Source organism: Pristiophorus japonicus, unplaced genomic scaffold, assembly GCF_044704955.1.
Source record: "Pristiophorus japonicus isolate sPriJap1 unplaced genomic scaffold, sPriJap1.hap1 HAP1_SCAFFOLD_281, whole genome shotgun sequence".
In the NCBI taxonomy this organism is placed as follows: Eukaryota; Metazoa; Chordata; class Chondrichthyes; family Pristiophoridae; genus Pristiophorus; species Pristiophorus japonicus.
This window is the reverse complement of record NW_027252571.1, coordinates 429,657-448,284: the sequence shown is the minus strand read 5'-3', so window position 1 is coordinate 448,284 and position 18,628 is coordinate 429,657. Positions and strand designations below refer to the sequence as shown.

Below are 18,628 nucleotides of genomic sequence, written 5' to 3'. Positions count from 1 at the left end.
GTACTGAGGGAATGATCAGCCATGATCTTATTGAATGGTGGTGCAGGCTCGAAGGGCCAAATGTCCTACTCCTGCACCTATTTTCGATGTTTCTATGTCTCTATGACCACGGCTGACCATGTCAATTAGTCCCCCTCCTCACCACCTCCTCCTCTTTCCCCGGAGACCTGCACATGTTACCCCTTCAAGTACTTATCCAATTTACTTGCGAATGATAATATTCTCTTAATAGACTGGAGAAGCTGGGGTTGTGCTTGTTATATATGCAGACTATAGATATACTCTCTGTGTAGTCACTGTATAGTTGCATAAGATGGAGACTTGTTACCTGATGTACGATCAATAAGGTTTACACTGTGTATAAACTATGCTGGCACCACTAGAGGGTGCAACTGGTGGAGACCGGGGTTTCCTGCCCGTGTGGCAGAGGCTGTCCACTAGAGGGCACTGCGGTGGGAGACCTGAGGGTCACCTGCATGGGTGTGCCAGGATGGGCCAAATGGCCTCCTTGGCTGCTGCAAGGGGCGAGAAGATCTGTCCCCCCCGCCCCGTCCCGGGACCTGACTCTGACTGTGGACTCGTTCCCCTTTCTAGATGGACGCTGTTGGTCTCTGCCGTGGCCGTGGTTACCAGCGGCACAACCAGACAAATGTTTGGCGAGATTTCGTCGCCGGACTACCCCGCTCCCTATCCCAACGACACCCAGGCCAAGTGGTCGATCGAAGTGCCCCTGGGCTACCGCGTCAAGCTCCAGTTCAGCTTCTTCCAGGTCGAACCGTCACAGAGATGCATCTACGATCACCTCAAGGTGAGGACAGAGCGAGCAAAGGGGAGGGGAGGTGCCTGGGCGCCCGTACCTCAACCGTGGCCCGGTGGGCAGCACCCTCGTCGCCAACGGCAGAAGGTTGAGGGCTCAAATCTCGCTCCCGCACAAAAATCTAGGCTGACAGTCCCAGTGCAGTACTGAGGGAGCGCCGCACTGCACTGTCGGAGGGGCAGTACTGAGGGAGCACCGCACTGCGCTGTCGGAGGGGCAGTACTGAGGGAGCGCCGCACTGCGCTGTCGGAGGGGCAGTACTGAGTGAGTGCCGCACTGCGCTGTCGGAGGAGCAGTACTGAGGGAGTGCCGCACTGCGCTGTCGGAGGAGCAGTACTGAGGGAGCGCCGCACTGTCGGAGGAGCAGTACTGAGGGAGCGCCGCACTGTCGGAGGAGCAGTACTGAGGGAGCGCCGCACTGTCGGAGGGGCGGTACTGAGGGAGCGCCGCACTGTTGGAGGGGCGGTACTGAGGGAGCGCCGCACTGTCGGAGGGGCAGTACTGAGGGAGCGCCGCACTGTCGGAGGGGCAGTACTGAGGGAGCGCTGCACTGTCGGAGGAGCAGTACTGAGGGAGCGCCGCACTGTTGGAGGGGCGGTACTGAGGGAGCGCCGCACTGTCGGAGGGGCAATACTGAGGGAGCTGCGATAGAAAAATATATAATCTAGCTATCTCCCTCATTCCTTCCATCCCCTCTTTCCTTCTTCCCTTCCTTCCCTCTTTCCTTGCCACCCTCCCTCCCTACCTTCCATCTGCTGCTCCTCCTCTTCCCTCCCTCCCTCCCTCCATCGCTCCCTCCTTGCTTTCTCCCTCTCCGCCTCCCTCCATCGCTCCCTCCCTCCCTCACTTCCTTTCTATCTCTCTGTAATATCTGTAAGCTTGTAATGCTTGTAGCGCCACACTGTGGATGTGGACGTATTGTGTACTGCAACTGCATAGTTAATCATTAAACAACAGGCAGCTTTCCGGAGAGTGCTCAGAGAGCAGCCTGCATGTTAGGAAGCTGTGTGTGCTGTGCTCTGTGAAGATACCACACTTTCTCTAGGTATCCTCGGAAGGGAAATCCCTCGGATCATTCTGCGGGAGTGACAACACGATCAGCGGGAACCCCCCTGGGAGGCAGCTACTGATTTCCAAGCGGAACACCATGGATCTGGAGTTCAAGTCGGACTTTTCCAACGAAGGGACCTACCTGGGATTCCTCATCCATTACGAAGCCATCGGTAAATACTGAGTGGGAATTACTGCGTCACGTGTGTGAGGTGGGGGACACGGAGACCAGCAGGCCAAATGGCCAAGTCCTCTCCATGTCCCTCACTCCACCACCTGCCCTGGGAGTGTTTGATGGGACAGTGTAGAGGGAGCTTTACTCTGTATCTAACCCCCTGTACCTGCCCTGGGAGTGTTTGATGGGACAGTGTAGAGGAAGCTTTACTCTGTATCTAACCCCCTGTACCTGCCCTGGGAGTGTTTGATGGGACAGTGTAGAGGGAGCTTTACTCTGTATCTAACCCCCTGTACCTGCCCTGGGAGTGTTTGATGGGACACTGTAGAGGGAGCTTTACTCTATATCTAACCCCCTGTACCTGCCCTGGGAGTGTTTGATGGGACAGTGTAGAGGGAGCTTTACTCTGTATCTAACCCCCTGTACCTGCCCTGGGAGTGTTTGATGGGACAGTGTAGAGGGAGCTTTACTCTGTATCTAACTCCGTGCTGTACCTGCCCTGGGAGTGTTTGATGGGACAGTGTAGAGGGAGCTTTACTCTGTATCTAACCCCCTGTACCTGCCCTGGGAGTGTTTGATGGGATAGTGTAGAGGGAGCTTTACTCTGTATCTAACCCTCTGTACCTGCCCTGGGAGTGTTTGATGGGACAGTGTAGAGGGAGCTTTACTCTATATCTAACTCCGTGCTGTACCTGCCCTGGGAGTGTTTGATGGGACACTGTAGAGGGAGCTTTACTCTATATCTAACCCCCTGTACCTGCCCTGGGAGTGTTTGATGGGACAGTGTAGAGGGAGCTTTACTCTGTATCTAACCCCCTGTACCTGCCCTGGGAGTGTTTGATGGGACAGTGTAGAGGGAGCTTTACTCTGTATCTAACCCTGTGCTGTACCTGCCCTGGGAGTGTTTGATGGGACAGTGTAGAGGGAGCTTTACTCTGTATCTAACCCCGTGCTGTATCTGCCCTGGAAGTGTTTGATGGGACAGTGTAGAGGGAGCTTTACTCTGTATCTAACCCCCTGTACCTGCCCTGGGAGTGTTTGATGGGACAGTGTAGAGGGAGCTTTACTCTGTATCTAACTCCGTGCTGTACCTGCCCTGGGAGTGTTTGATGGGACAGTGTAGAGGGAGCTTTACTCTGTATCTAACCCCCTGTACCTGCCCTGGGAGTGTTTGATGGGATAGTGTAGAGGGAGCTTTACTCTGTATCTAACCCTCTGTACCTGCCCTGGGAGTGTTTGATGGAACAGTGTAGAGAGAGCTTTACTCTGTATCTAACCACCTGTACCTGCCCTGGGAGTGTTTGATGGGACAGTGCAGAGGGAACTTTACTCTGTATCTAACCCCCTGTACCTGCCCTGGGAGTGTTTGATGGGGCAGTGTAGAGGGAGCTTTACTCTGTATCTAACCCCGTGCTGTACCTGCCCTGGGAGTGTTTGATGGGACAGTGTAGAGGGAGCTTTACTCTGTACCTAACCCCCTGTACCTGCCCTGGGAGTGTTTGATGGGACATTGTAGAGGGAGCTTTACTCTGTATCTAACCCCCTGTACCTGCCCTGGGAGTGTTTGATGGGACAGTGTAGAGGGAGTTTTACTCTGTATCTAACCCCGTGCTGTACCTGCCCTGGGAGTGTTTGATGGGACAGTGTTGAGGGAGCTTTACTCTGTATCTAACCCCGTGCTGTACCTGCCCCGGGAGTGTTTGATGGGACAGTGTCGAGGGAGCTTTACTCTGTATCTAACCCCGTGCTGTACCTGCCCTGGGAGTGTTTGATGGGACAGTGTAGAGGGAGCTTTACTCCGTATCTAACCCCGTGCTGTACCTGCCCTGGGAGTGTTTGATGGGACATTGTAGAGGGAGCTTTACTCTGTATCTAACCCTCTGTACCTGCCCTGGGAGTGTTTAATGGGACAGTGTAGAGGGAGCTTTACTCTGTATCTAACCCCGTGCTGTACCTGCCCTGGGAGTGTTTGATGGGACAGTGTAGAGGGAGCTTTACTCTGTATCTAACCCCGTGCTGTACCTGCCCGGGGAGTGCCCGGTCTCAGTGAACGCTCGATGTTGTGTATTCCAGATGTCGATGAATGTGAGACGCAGGTTGAGGACACTCTGCCATGTGACCACCTCTGTCACAACTCTCTTGGCAGCTACTTCTGTTCCTGTCATCATGGATACCAACTGCAAGATGATGGCAAAAGCTGTAAAGGTGCGGAGAGTTGGACACGGGAGGGAGAGAGAGAGAGAGAGAGAAAGGGAGGGAGACAGAGAGAGCGATAGAGAGAGAGAGACAAAGAGAGCGAGAGAGAGAGAAAGACAGAGAGAGAGAGAGAGAGACAGAGAGAGAGAGAGAGACAGAGAGACACACACAGAGGGTGAGACAGAGAGTGAGGGAGAGATGGAGAGAGACAGAGAGACAGAAAGAGAGAGTGGGAGACAGAGAGAGAGAGAGAGACAGAGAGACAGAGAGAGAGGGACACAGAGAGAGAGAGAGACAGAGAGTGAGGGAGAGATGAAGAGAGACAGAGAGAAAGAAAGAGAGAGAGGGAGGCAGAGAGACAGAGAGAGAGAGTGAGAGACAGAGAGAGAGAGAGACAGACAGACAGAGAGCGAGAGACAGAGAGAGAGAGACAGCGAGTGAGGGAGAGAGAGAGAGAGAGACAGAGAGAGAGAGGGAGACAGAGAGAGAGACACAGAGAGAGAAAGAGGGACAGAGAGTGAGGGAGAGATGGAGAGAGACAGAGAGACAGAAAGAGAGAGAGGGAAACAGAGAGACAGAGAGAGAGAGAGTGAGAGACAGAAAGAGAGAGAGAGAAACAGAGAAACTGAGACAGAGAGAGAAAGAGAGAGAGAGAGAGAGACAGAGAGAGAGAGAAGGAGCGAGAGAGAGAGAGAGACACAGAGAGAGAGAGAGAGAAGGAACGAGCGATAGAGAGAGAGACAGAGCGAGAGAGAGAGACAGAGACAGAGACAGAGAGAGAGAGAAGGAGCGAGAGAGAGAGAGAGAGACAGAGCGAAACAGAGAAAGAGAGAGAGAGAGAGAGAGACCGAGAGAGACAGAGAGAGAGAGAAGGAGCGACAGAGAGAGAGAGAGAGACAGAGAGAGAGAGAGAGAGAGAGAGAGAAGTAGCGACAGAGAGAGAGAGAGACAGACAGAGAGAGAGAGAGAGAGAGAGAGAGAGAGAGAGCCAGAGAGAGAGAGAGGGAGAGAGAGACAGAGAGACAGAGAGAGAGAGAAGGAGCGACAGAGAGAGAGAGAGACAGAGAGAGAGACAGACAGAGGGAGAGAGAGGGAGAGAGAGAGAGAGAGACAGAGAGAGAGACAGACAGAGGGAGAGAGGGAGATTGCGCTCGGTCTGCGTGCTACAGGTTGGCAGTTAACGACACATGCTTGTGTTGAGAGTAGAAATATCGAAGTGGAATTGCGGTTTACGATTGAATAAGTCTCTCACACCAGTTCCCTCTCCCCCACAGATCCCCACAGAGCGAATCGGCACAGAAAGAATCAAGCTGCCCCAAGGTGTCAGCCCGTCCCACTCCCCCGAGCCCCTATTCTTTGCCCTTATCCCCAAACATTTTCCCTTCTTCAAATATTTATCCAATTCCATTCTTGAAAGTCACTTTTGAGTCTGCTCTCACCATCCTTTCAAGCAGCGCGTTCCAGATCTGCGTTAAATAAATTCTCCTCCTCTCCCCCTCTGCTTCTTTGCTGATTATCTTCAATCAGTCTCCCTCTGGTTACCAACCCTCCCACCACTGGAACGAGTGTCACCCTATTTACTCTATCGAAACCCCAACTAATTTTCAACACCTCTGTTCAATCTTCTCCCTTAACCGTCTCCGCTCCAGAGAGAGCAACCCCACAGTCTCCAGTCTCTCTACGTCACTGAAGTCCCCTCAGCCCTGGAACCATTCTGGTCAATCTCCCTCCGTACCCTCCCCAAGGCCCTCACATCCTGCCTAAAGTGCGGTGCCCAAGAATGGGCCAGAATACTCCACTTGAGGCCTAACCAAAGAATCATAGAAACATAGAAAATAGGTGCAGGAGTGGGCCATTCGGCCCTTCGAGCCTGCACCGCCATTCAATAAGATCATGGCTGATCATTCCCTCAGTACCCCTTTCCTGCTTTCTCTCCATACCCCTTGATCCCTTTAGCCATAAGGGCCACATCTAACTCCCTTTTGAATATATCTAACGAACTGGCCCCAACAACTTTCTCTGTGGTAGAGAATTCCACAGGTTCACAACTCTCTGGGTGAAGAAGTTTCTCCTCATCTCGGTCCTAAATGGCTTACCCCTTATCCTTAGACTGTGACCCCTGGTTCTGGACTTCCCCAACATCGGGAACATTCTTCCCGCATCTAACCTGTCCAATCCCGTCAGAATTTTATATGTTTCTATGAGATGCCCTCTCATTTTTCGAAATTCCAGTGAATATAAGCCGAGTCGATCCAGTCTTTCTTCATATGTCAGTCCTGCCATCCCGGGAATCAGTCTGGTGAACCTTCGCTGCACTCCCTCAATAGCAAGAATGTCCTTCCTCAGATTAGACCAAAACTGTACACAATATTCATCAGCCTTTCCCGTTTTACATTCCGAGCATTTCGCTGGTTCGCGAGAGGTTGGAAGTTCAACGTGAGTTGACCTCGAACCTCACTGAATATATTTAAGGCACAGATAGACAGCCTTTTGGAACGGTAAGGGAGTGAAGGGTTATGGGGGGCGGGCGGGGAATTGGAGCTGTGTCCATGATCGGATCAGCCATGATCGTATTAAATGGCGGAGCAGGCTCGAGGGGCCGTATGGCCGACTCCTGCTCCTATTTCTTAACTTATATTCTGTTGTCCTCCTTCCCGTTTCCCAGTCGGATGCCAGCAATTCTTCAACCAGATCTCGGGACACGTGATGAGCCCTGACTATCCCAGGCCTTATCCTCCGAACCTCAACTGCAACTATAGTATCAGAGTGGAACAAGGATTTGTCATCAGCCTGGAGTTCCGTGACGTGTTTGAGATTGACTCCCACCATGAGGTCCACTGTCCGTACGATGATCTAACGGTGAGAGTCCGCCATGAATATACCCAGTCCTTCCAATCTCTGCCTCGGGTACCTTGTGGGACAGTGTCGAGGGAGCTTTACTCTGTATCTAACCCCGTGCTGTACCTGCCCTGGGAGTGTTTGATGGGGCAGTGTAGAGGGAGCTTTACTCTGTATCTAACCCTGTGCTGTACCTGCCCTGGGAGTGTTTGATGGGACAGTGTAGAGGGAGCTTTACTCTGTATCTAACCCCCTGTACCTGCCCTGGGAGTGTGTGATGGGACAGTGTAGAGGGAGCTTTACTCTGTCTCTAACCCCTTGTACCTGCCCTGGGAGTGTTTGATGGGACAGTGTAGAGGGAGCTTTACTCTGTATCTAACCCTGTGCTGTACCTGCCCTGGGAGTGTTTGATGGGACAGTGTAGAGGGAGCTTTACTCTGTATCTAACCCCCTGTACCTGCCCTGGGAGTGTTTGATGGGACAGTGTAGAGGGAGCTTTACTCTGTATCTAACCCCGTGCTGTACCTGCCCTGGGAGTGTTTGATGGGACAGTGTAGAGGGAGCTTTACTCTGTATCTAACCCTGTGCTGTACCTGCCCTGGGAGTGTTTGATGGGACAGTGTAGAGTGAGCTTTACTCTGTATCTAACCCACTGTACCTGCCCTGGGAGTGTTTGATGGGACAGTGTAGAGGGAGCTTTACTCTGTATCTAACCCCCTATACCTGCCCTGGGAGTGTTTGATGGGACAGTGTAGAGGGAGCTTTACTCTGTATCTAACCCCCTATACCTGCCCTGGGAGTGTTTGATGGGACAGTGTAGAGGGAGTTTTACTCTGTATCTAACCCCCTGTACCTGCCCTGGGAGTGTTTGATGGGACAGTGTAGAGGGTGCTTTACTCTGTATCTAACCCCCTGTACCTGCCCTGGGAGTGTTTGATGGGACAGTGTAGAGGGTGCTTTACTCTGTATCTAACCCCCTGTACCTGCCCTGGGAGTGTTTGATGGGACAGTGTGGAGGGAGCTTTACTCTGTATCTAACCCCCTGTACCTGCCCTGGGAGTGTTTGATGGGACAGTGTAGAGGGAGCTTTACTCTGTATCTAACCCCGTGCTGTACCTGCCCTGGGAGTGTTTGATGGGACAGTGTAGAGGGAGCTTTACTCTGTATCTGGTGGTAAATTTCAGGTGCCCTGCGGCAAGAGTTGAGGTTTTGTGAGCGATGGATCGATGACTGGTCTGTGAATTCGCCTTGGTTTCAGATCGAATACCGGGACATTGTGAAAGGTCCCTTGTGCGGGAACCAGAAACTGACGCCGTTTGAAACACAGAGTAACGCTGTCAACATTCTCTTCAACACGGATGGCTCGGGCGACAGTCGAGGCTGGAAGATCAGATACACCACTGATCGTAATTCTCTCCGCCCGATCACTGGGCCCTGACGTTACTCATTATGTGTCGCTAATTACCCCGCTCCCGATCTATTTAAACCCCTCCAGCCCCTACACCCCTCCCTATCTCTGTAACCTCCTCCAGCCCCTACACCCCTCCCTATCTCTGTAACCTCCTCCAGCCCCTACACCCCTCCCTATCTCTGTAAACCCCTCCAGCCCCTACACCCCTCCCTATCTCTGTAACCTCCTCCAGCCCCTACACCCCTCCCTATCTCTGTAAACCCCTCCAGCCCCTACACCCCACCCTCTCTCTGTAAACCCCTCCAGCCCCTACACCCCTCCCTATCTCTGTAAACCCCTCCAGCCCCTTCACCTCTCCCTATCTCTGTAACCTCCTCCAGCCCCTACACCCCTCCCTATCTCTGTAAACCCCTCCAGCTCCTACACCCCTCCCTATCTCTGTAAACCCCTCCAGCCCCTACACCCCTCCCTATCTCTGTAACCTCCTCCAGCCCCTACACCCCTCCCTATCTCTGTAACCTCCTCCAGCCCCTACACCCCTCCCTATCTCTGTAAACCCCTCCAGCTCCTACACCCCTCCCTATCTCTGTAAACCCCTCCAGCCCCTACACCCCTCCCTATCTCTGTAAACCCCTCCAGCCCCTACACCCCTCCCTATCTCTGTAACCTCCTCCAGCCCCTACACCCCTCCCTGTCTCTGTAACCTCCTCCAGCCCCTACACGCCCCCGAGGTCTCTGGTCGCCTCCAATTCTGACCTCTTGTCAGTCAATTTGCGCACAGCAAGCTCCCACACACAGCACTGTGATAATGACCCAGATAATTTGTTTTTGTGATGTTGATTGAGGGATAAATATTGGCCCCAGCACACCGGGGAGAACTCCCCTGCTCTTCTTTGAAATAATGCCCCGGGATCTTTTACATCCACCTGAGAGAGCAGACAGGACCTCGGTTTAATGTTTCATCTGAAAGACGGCCCTCCGACAGTGCAGCGCTCCCTCAGTACTGCCCCTCCGACAGTGCGGCACTCCCTCAGCAGTGCCCCTCCGACAGTGCGGCACTCCCTCAGCACTGCCCCTCCGACAGTGCGGCGCTCCCTCAGAACTGCCCCTCCGACAGTGCGGCGCTCCCTCAGTACTGCCCCTCCGACAGTACAGCACTCCCTCAGTACTGCCCCTCCGACAGTACAGCACTCCCTCAGTACTGCCCCTCCGACAGTGCGGCACTCCCTCAGCACTGCCCGTCCGACAGTGCGGTGCTCCCTCAGTACTGCCCCTCCGACAGTGCAGCACTCCCTCAGCACTGCCCCTCCGACAGTGCGGCGCTCCCTCAGTACTGCCCCTCCAACAGTGCGGCACTCCCTCAGTATTGCCCCTCCGACAGTCCGGCACTCCCTCTGTACTGCCCCTCCGACAGTGCGGCACTCCCTCAGTACTGCCCCTCCGACACTCCCTCAGTACTGCCCCTCCGACAGTACGGCTCTCCCTCAGTACTGCCCCTCCGACAGTGTGGCACTCCCTCAGTACTGCCCCTCCGACAGTGCTGCACTCCCTCAGTACTGCCTCTCCGACAGTGCGGCGCTCCCTCAGTACTGCCCCTCCGACAGTGCGGCTCTCCCTCAGTACTGCCCCTCCGACAGCGCGGCACTCCCTCAGTACTGCCCCTCCGACAGTGCTGCACTCCCTCAGTACTGCCTCTCCGACAGTGCGGCGCTCCCTCAGTACTGCCCCTCCGACACTCCCTCAGTACCGACCATCCGACAGTGCGGCTCTCCCTCAGTACTGCCCCTCCGACAGTACGGCTCTCCCTCAGTACTGCCCCTCCGACAGTGTGGCACTCCCTCAGTACTGCCCCTCCGACAGTGCTGCACTCCCTCAGTACTGCCCCTCTGACAGTGCGGCTCTCCCTCGGTACTGCACTCGGAGTGTCAGCCTAGTGTCATACCTCCCTCCAGTCTGAAAAATAGCCATTGACCAATACTCTCTGTTTTCTATCCATTCGGCAATTTCGTTTCCAGACTGACAGAGAATGTTCACTCGGTTGATTCCTGAGATGAGGGGGTTGTCTTATGAGGAAAGGTTGAGCAGGTTGGGGCGGATACACATTGAAGTTCAGAAGAATGAGAGGTGATCTTATCGAGACGTATCAGATTATGAGGGGGGCTTGACAAGGTGGATGCAGAGAGGATGTTCCCACTGATGGGGGAGACTAGAACTAGGGGGCATGGTCTTAGAATAAGAGGCCGCCCATTTAAAACTGAGACGAGGAGGAATTTCTTCTCTCAGAGGGTTGTAAATCTGTGGAATTCGCTGCCTCAGAGAGCTGTGGGAGCCGGGACATTGAATATATTTAAGACAGAGATAGACAGTTCCTTAACTGATAAGGGGATAAGGGGGCGGGCAGGGAAGTGGAGCTGTGTCCATGATCGGATCAGCCATGATGGTATTAAATGGCGGAGCAGGCTCGAGGGGCCGAATGGCCGACTCCTGTTCCTATTTCTTATGTCCTGCCTGGCCCCTTTAATCCCATGGGCTTTAATTTAGCTGGTAAGTTTATAACGGGGCATTTTATCGAACCCCGAACTTGTCTCATTTTTTTTTTCTGTCTGACCAGGGATAAAATGTCCGCATCTTCACAGACTGGATCATGGAAGACTACATCCAATTCAGGAACATTACCGATTCCTGGACCACATGACTTTCACATGCGATGTTGGTTACAAGATCATGAAAGTATGTGATTCCTGCGTTTGTTACCTCCAGACTTGACCAATCCAAGCACTCCTGGCTGGCCTCCCACAATCCTGGCCTTTATTGCAAAAGGGATGGAGTATAAAAGCAGGGAAGTCTTGCTACAGTTATACAGGGTATTGGTGAGGCCACACCTGGAGTACTGCGTGCAGTTTTGGTTTCCATATTTACGAAAGGATAGACTTGCTTTGGAGGCAGTTCAGAGAAGGTTCACTCGGTTGATTCCGGAGATGAGGGGGTTGACTTATGAGGAAAGGTTGAGGAGGTTGGGCCTCTACTCATTGGAATTCAGAAGAATGAGAGGTGATCTTATCGAAACGTGTAAGATTATGAGGGGGGCTCGACAAGGTGGATGCAGAGAGGATGTTTCCACTGATGGGGGAGACTAGAACTAGGGGACATGGTCTTAGAATAAGGGGCTGCCCATTTAAACCTGAGATGAGGAGGAATTTCTTCTCTCAGAGGGTTGTAAATCTGTGGAATTCTCTGCCCCAGAGAGCTGTGGAAGCCGGGACATTGAATATATTTAAGACAGAGATAGACAGTTCCTTAACCGATAAGGGGATAAGGGGGCGGGCAGGGAAGTGGAGCTGTGTCCATGATCGGATCAGCCATGATGGTATTAAGTGGCGGAGCAGGCTCGAGGGGCCGAATGGCCTACTCCTGCTCCTATTTCTTATGTTCTCATGTTCTTATTCTACCCAACGTAAACCAGAGGTGATCCAAAACTCAGCTGCCCCCGTGTCCTAACTCGCACCATGTCCCGCTCACCCATCACCCCCTGTGCTCACTGACCCCGTGTCCTAACTCGCACCGAGTCCCGCTCACCCATCACCCCCTGTGCTCACTGCCCCCGTGTCCTAACTCGCACCATGTCCCGCTCACCCATCACCCCCTGTGCTCACTGCCCCATGTCCTAACTCGCACTGAGTCCCACTCACCCATCACCCCCTGTGCTCGTTGACCGACATTGGCTCCCGGTTAAGCAATGCCTCAATTTCAAAAGTCTCATTCGTGTTTACAAATGCCTCCGTGGCCCCCCTCCCTATCTCTGTAACCTCCTCAAGTCGCTGGAGAAATATCACCAACGATGTCGCCGCAAGATCCTGCATATCCCCTGGGAGGACAGACGCACCAACGTTAGCGTCCTCGACCAGGCCCAACATCCCCAGCATCGAAGCACTGACCACACTCGACCAGCTCCGCTGGGCAGGGCCACATCGTCCGCACGCCCCCCAGACACGAGACTCCCAAAGCAAGCGCTCTACTCGGAACTCCTACACGGCAAACGAGCCAAAGGTGGGCAGAGGAAACGTTACAAGGGACACCCCCTCCCTGATAAAGTGCAACATCCCCACCGACACCTGGGAGTCCCTGGCCCAAAGACCAGTCCGCCCTAAGTGGAGGAAGTGCATCCGGGAGGGCGCTGAGCACCTCGAGTCTCGTCGCCGAGAGCGTGCAGAAAGCAAGCGCAGGCAGCGGAAGGAGCGTGCGGCAAACCAGTCCCACCCTCCCCTTCCCTCAACCACTGTCTGTCCCACCTGTGACAGGGACTGTGGTTCCCGTATTGGACTGTTCAGCCACCTGAGAACTCACTGTTAGAGTGGAAGCAAGTCTTCCTCGATTCCGAGGAATTGCCTATGATGATGAGGATGAATCTCCTCCGGCCCCACAACCCCTCCCTATCTCTGTAACCTCCTCCAGCCCCGACACCCCTCCCTATCTCTGTAACCTCCTCCAGCCCCTACACCCCTCCCTATCTCTGTAACCCCCTCCAGCTCCTACACCCCTCCCTATCTCTGTAACCCCCTCCAGCCCCTACACCCCTCCCTATCTCTGTAACCCCCTCCAGCTCCTACACCCCTCCCTATCTCTGTAACCTGCTCCAGCCCCTACACCCCTCCCTATCTCTGTAACCCCCTCCAACCCCTACACCCCTCCCTATCTCTGTAACCCCCTCCAGCTCCTACACCCCTCCCTATCTCTGTAACCCCCTCCAGCTCCTACACCCCTCCCTATCTCTGTAACCGCCTCCAGCCCCTACACCCCTCCCTATCTCTGTAACCCCCTCCAACCCCTACACCCCTCCCTATCTCTGTAACCCCCTCCAACCCCTACACCCCTCCCTATCTCTGTAACCCCCTCCAGCTCCTACACCCCTCCCTATCTCTGTAACCCCCTCCAGCTCCTACACCCCTCCCTATCTCTGTAACCCCCTCCAGCCCCTACACCCCTCCCTATCTCTGTAACCCCCTCCAACCCCCACAACCCCCCAAGATGTCTGCACTCCTCTAATTCTGCCCTCCTGACCATCCCTGATTATAATCGCTCCACCATCGGTGGCCGTGCCTTCTGTTGCCTGTGCCCCAAGCTCTGGAACTCCCTCCCTAAACCTCTCCGCCTCTCGACCTCTCTCTCCTCCTTCGAGACGCTCCTTAAAACCGACCTCTTTGACCCAGCTTTTGGCCACCTGTCCCTCATCTCTCCTTATGCGGCTCGGTGTCAAATTTTCATGGTGGAACACTCCTGTGCCGCACCTGGGGACGCCTCACTAAGTTGTGGGAGCCATATAAATTCAATTGTCAATGTTTTACGTATCTGGTGATGTCGCTTTGGGTTTGAACTGGTCCAATTGTGTCTCCAACGCAGATTGACAAAGAATTAAAGGCGTTCAAAATGGTGTGCACTGGAACTGGAGAATGGAACAAGGAAATTATCCCGACCTGTAACAGTGAGTCTGGTTTGACACGCGTTATCTTGACGCGTTGGGTAAGGTCGTGCGTAACACAGAGTGCGCAGCAAGGGAACAGGCCACCCCTGCTGGAGTTACTGCTTGACCCAAATTTCCACGCATGGCATAGTAACTACTCGTCACTACTTGTGGTGAGAAGGTTGGTCCAGTGGGGGTTCCGCAGGGCTCAGTACTGGGTCCCTTTGTGGTACATATCAATGATCTAGACTTGGCATCGACGACGAGATCCAACACCACCTCCAGTGCGCCAGTGCAGCCTTCGGCCGTCTGAGGAAAAGAGTGTTTGAAGATCAGGCCCTCAAACCTACCACCAAGCTCATGGTCTACAGGGCTGTAGTGATACCCGCCCTCCTGTATGGCTCAGAGACATGGACCATGTACAGTAGGTATCTCACCCCCAGCTCATGGTCTACAGGGCTGTAGTGATACCCGCCCTCCTGTATGGCTCAGAGACATGGACCATGTACAGTAGGTATCTCACCCCCAGCTCATGGTCTACAGGGCTGTAGTGATACCCGCCCTCCTGTATGGCTCAGAGACATGGACCATGTACAGTAGGTATCTCACCCCCAGCTCATGGTCTACAGGGCTGTAGTGATACCCGCCCTCCTGTATGGCTCAGAGACATGGACCATGTACAGCAGACACCTCAAGTCGCTGGAGAAATACCACCAACGCTGTCTCCGCAAGATCCTGCAAATCCCCCGGGAGGACAGACGCACCAACGTTAGCGTCCTCGACCAGGCCAACATCCCCAGCATCGAAGCACTGACCACACTCAACCAGCTCCGCTGGGCAGGGCCACATCGTCCGCACGCCTCCCAGACACGAGACTCCCAAAGCGAGCGCTCGACTCGGAACTCCTTCACGGCAAGCGAGCCCCAGGTGGGCAGAGGAAACGTTACAAGGGACACCCCTCCCTGATAAAAATGCAACATACCCACCGACACCTGGGAGTCCCTGGCCCAAAGACCAGTCCGCCCCTAAGTGGGGGAAGCGCATCCGGGAGGGCGCTGAGCACCTCGAGTCTCGCCGCCAAGAGCGTGCAGAGACCAAGCGCAGGCAGCGGAAGGAGCGTGCGGCAAACCAGTCCCACCCTCCCCTTCCCTCAACCACTGTCTGTCCCACCTGTGACAGGGAGTGTGGCTCTCGTATTGGACTGTTCAGTCACCTCAGGACTCACTGTTAGAGTGGAAGCAAGTCTTCCTCGATTCCGAGGGACTGCCTATGATGATGATGAGACTTGAATATCGGGGGTATGATTAAGAAGTTTGCCCCTGACACTAGAATTGGCTGTGTGGTTGATAATGAAGAGGAAAGTAATGGGCTGCAGGAGGATATCAATTTACTGGTCAGGTGGGCAGAGCAGTGGCAAATGGAGTTTAATTTGGAAACGTGTGAGGTAATGCACTTGGGGAGGGCTAATAAGGAAAGGGAATACACATTAAATGGGAAGTGTAGATGAACAAAGGGCCCTTGGAGTGCTTGTCCACAGATCCCTGAAACATAGAAACACAGAAAATAGGTGCAGGAGTAGGCCATTCGGCCCTTCGAGCCTGCACCACCATTCAATATGATCATGACTGATCATTCCCTCAGTACCCCTTTCCTGCTTTCTCTCCATACCCCTTGATCCCTTTAGCCATAAGGGCCATATCTAACTCCCTTTTGAATATATCTAATGAACTGGCCTCAACAAAAATGGAAAAGCATTTGGGATCCAAGGGAAAGAGGCTGCAGGATGACTTGGACAGGTTAGGTGAGTGGGCAAATGCATGGCAGATGCAGTATAATGTGGCTAAATGTGAGGTTATCCACTTTGGTGGCAAAAACAGGAAGGCAGATTATTATCTGAATGGTGGAAGATTAGGAAAAGGGGAGGTGCAACGAGACCTGGGTGTCATGGTACATCAGTCATTGAAAGTTGGCATGCAGGTACAGCAGGCGGTGAAGAAGGCAAATGGTATGTTGGTCTTCATAGCGAGGGGATTTGAGTACAGGGGCAGGGAGGTGTTGCTACAGTTGTACAGGGCCTTGGTGAGGCCTCACCTGGAATATTGTGTTCAGTTTTGGTCTCCTAATCTGAGGAAGGACGTTCTTGCTATTGAGGGAGTACAGCCAAGGTTCACCAGACTGATTCCCAGGATGGCAGGACTGACATATGAGGAGAGACTGGATCGACTAGGCTTATATTCACTGGAGTTTAGAAGGATGAGAGGGGATCTCATAGAAACATACAAAAAATTCTGACGGGATTGGACAGGTTAGATGCAGGAAGACTGTTCCTGATGTTGGGGAAGTCCAGAACCAGGGGTCACAGTCTAAGGATAAGGGGTAAGCCATTTAGGACCGAGATGAGGAGAAACTTCTTCACTCAGAGAATTGTGAACCTGTGGAATTCTCTACCACAGAGAGTTGTTGATGCCAGTCCATTGGATATATTCAAGAGGGAGTTAGATGTGGCCCTTACGGCTAAAGGGATCAAGGGGTATGGAGAGAAAGCAGGAAAGGGGTACTGAGGGAATGATCAGCCATGATCTTATTGAATGGTGGTGCAGGCTCGAAGGGCCGAATGGCCTACTCCTGCACCTATTTTCTATGTTTCTATGTTTCTATGTAAGTTGGTTGCAAAATTGGCTGTGGCAGGAAGCAAAGGGTAATGTATGATGGGTAATTTTGTGACTGGGGTTCAGCAAGGCTAAGTACCTGGTCCAATGTTCCCTCTAATATTTTATTTAGTACTGAGCGGGCCATGAACTCCTTTGAGTGTGAACTTTTTGTCTGTGGGCAAATTTTCCAACAACTTAAAAGCATCGATACAGTAATATCATATTGCCATTCCACTATCTCAAATCATGAGACAATCAATCAGATAAGGTTCTATACAGGTTTAATATAATCCAATACAGGTTTAATACAAGTATTAGTAGCAGGTCAGGTAGATAAGTTGGTTAGAAAGGCATACGGAATACTTGCCTTTATTAGCCGAGGCATGGAATACAAGAGCAGGGAGGTTATGCTTGAACTGCATAAAACACTGGTTAGGCCACAGCTGGAGTACTGCGTGCAGTTCTGGTCACCACATTACAGGAAGGATGTTATTGCACTAGAGAGGGTGCAGAGGAGATGTACCAGGATGTTGCACTAGAGAGGGTACAGAGGAGATTTACCATGATGTTGCACCAGAGGGTACAGAGGAGATTTACCACGATGTTGTACTAGAGAGGGTACAGAGGAGATTTACCAGGATGTTGCACTGGAGAGGGTACAGAGGAGATTTACCAGGATGTTGCACTAGAGAGGGTACAGAGGAGATTTACCAGGATGTTGCACTGGAGAGGGTACAGAGGAGATTTACCAGAATGTTGCACTAGAGAGGGTGCAGAGGAGATTTACCAGAATGTTGCACTAGAGAGGGTACAGAGGAGATTTACCAGGATGTTGCACTGGAGAGGGTGCAGAGGAGATTTACCAGGATGTTGCACTGGAGAGGGTACAGAGGAGATTTACCAGGATGTTGCACTGGAGAGGGTACAGAGGAGATTTACCAGGATGTTGCCGGGACTGGAGAATTTTAGCGATGAGGAAAGATTGGATAGGCCGGGGTTGTTTTCTTTGGATCAGAGGAGGCTGAGGGGAGACCTGACTGAGGTGTATAAAATGATGAGGGGCCTGGATAGAGTGGATAGGACGGACCTGTTTCCCTGGGCAGAGGGGTCAACAACCAGGGGGCTTGGATTGAAAGTAATTGGGGGGAGGTTTAGAGGGGATTTGAGGGGAGAGGGTGGAGGGGGTCTGGGGCAGGGTCTGGAACCCACTGCCTGAAAGGGTGGTAGAGGCAGAAACCCTCCCCACATTTGGCAGGCAGTGCACCTTGAAGTGCCGTAACCTACAGGGCTATGGACCGAGAGCGGGAAAGTGGGATTAGGCCGGGGTGGCTCTTGGTCAGGCCTTGTTCCCTGCTGTAAATTTCTATGATTTCCTCCCACCCTGTCTTCTGTGAGTTGCGTTTGTAATATATTTGCTTCATGGGTTCTTTGCTTAAGAATACGTAGCAAGACATTGCTATTAATCACAAGACACATTACCAGTTCATCCACCAGGCTCACAACCACCTGCCCCATCGTGGATCCCCGAACCCAACTGGCTGGGTTTTATTGGGTCTTGTGAACATCACGAGAACATAAGAACATAAGAAATAGGAGCAGGAGTCGGCCATTCGGCCCCTCGAGCCTGCTCCGCCATTCAATAAGATCATGGCTGATCTGATCATGACTCAGCTCCACTTCCCCGCCCACTCCCCATAACCCTTCCCTCCCTTATCGCTCAAAAATCTGTCCATCTCCGCCTTAAATTTATTCAATGTTCCCGGCTTCCACAGCTCTCTGGGGCAGAGAATTCCACAGATTTACAACCCTCTGAGAGAAGAAATTCCTCCTCATCTCAGTTTTAAATGGCCAGCCCTTATTCTAAGACCCATGCCCCTAGTTCTAGTCTCCCCCATCAGTGGAACATCCCTCTCTGCATCCACCGTATCAAGCCCCCCTTAGAAGTTTCGATAAGATCACCTCTCATTCTCCTGACTCCAATGAGTTAGAGGCCCAACCTACTCAACCTTTCCCTCAGTAAGGGGGGGGGGTC

General features: G+C 52.9%; 1 protein-coding gene across 1 annotated transcript in view; it reads left to right on the top strand.

Moving 5' to 3' along the window:
• Positions 1 to 649: 649 nt before the first annotated feature.
• Positions 650 to 18,628, top strand: part of LOC139247679 (complement C1r-A subcomponent-like) — a 27,008-nt gene continuing 9,029 nt past the window's right edge. Inside the window, exons 1-7 of the mRNA XM_070871762.1 lie at positions 650 to 808; positions 1,863 to 2,040; positions 4,116 to 4,247; positions 6,904 to 7,097; positions 8,335 to 8,482; positions 11,099 to 11,217; positions 13,885 to 14,004. Coding sequence (XP_070727863.1) covers positions 650 to 808; positions 1,863 to 2,040; positions 4,116 to 4,247; positions 6,904 to 7,097; positions 8,335 to 8,482; positions 11,099 to 11,217; positions 13,885 to 14,004 — 1,050 coding nt within the window. The remainder of the gene's footprint in view (positions 809 to 1,862; positions 2,041 to 4,115; positions 4,248 to 6,903; positions 7,098 to 8,334; positions 8,483 to 11,098; positions 11,218 to 13,884; positions 14,005 to 18,628) is intronic.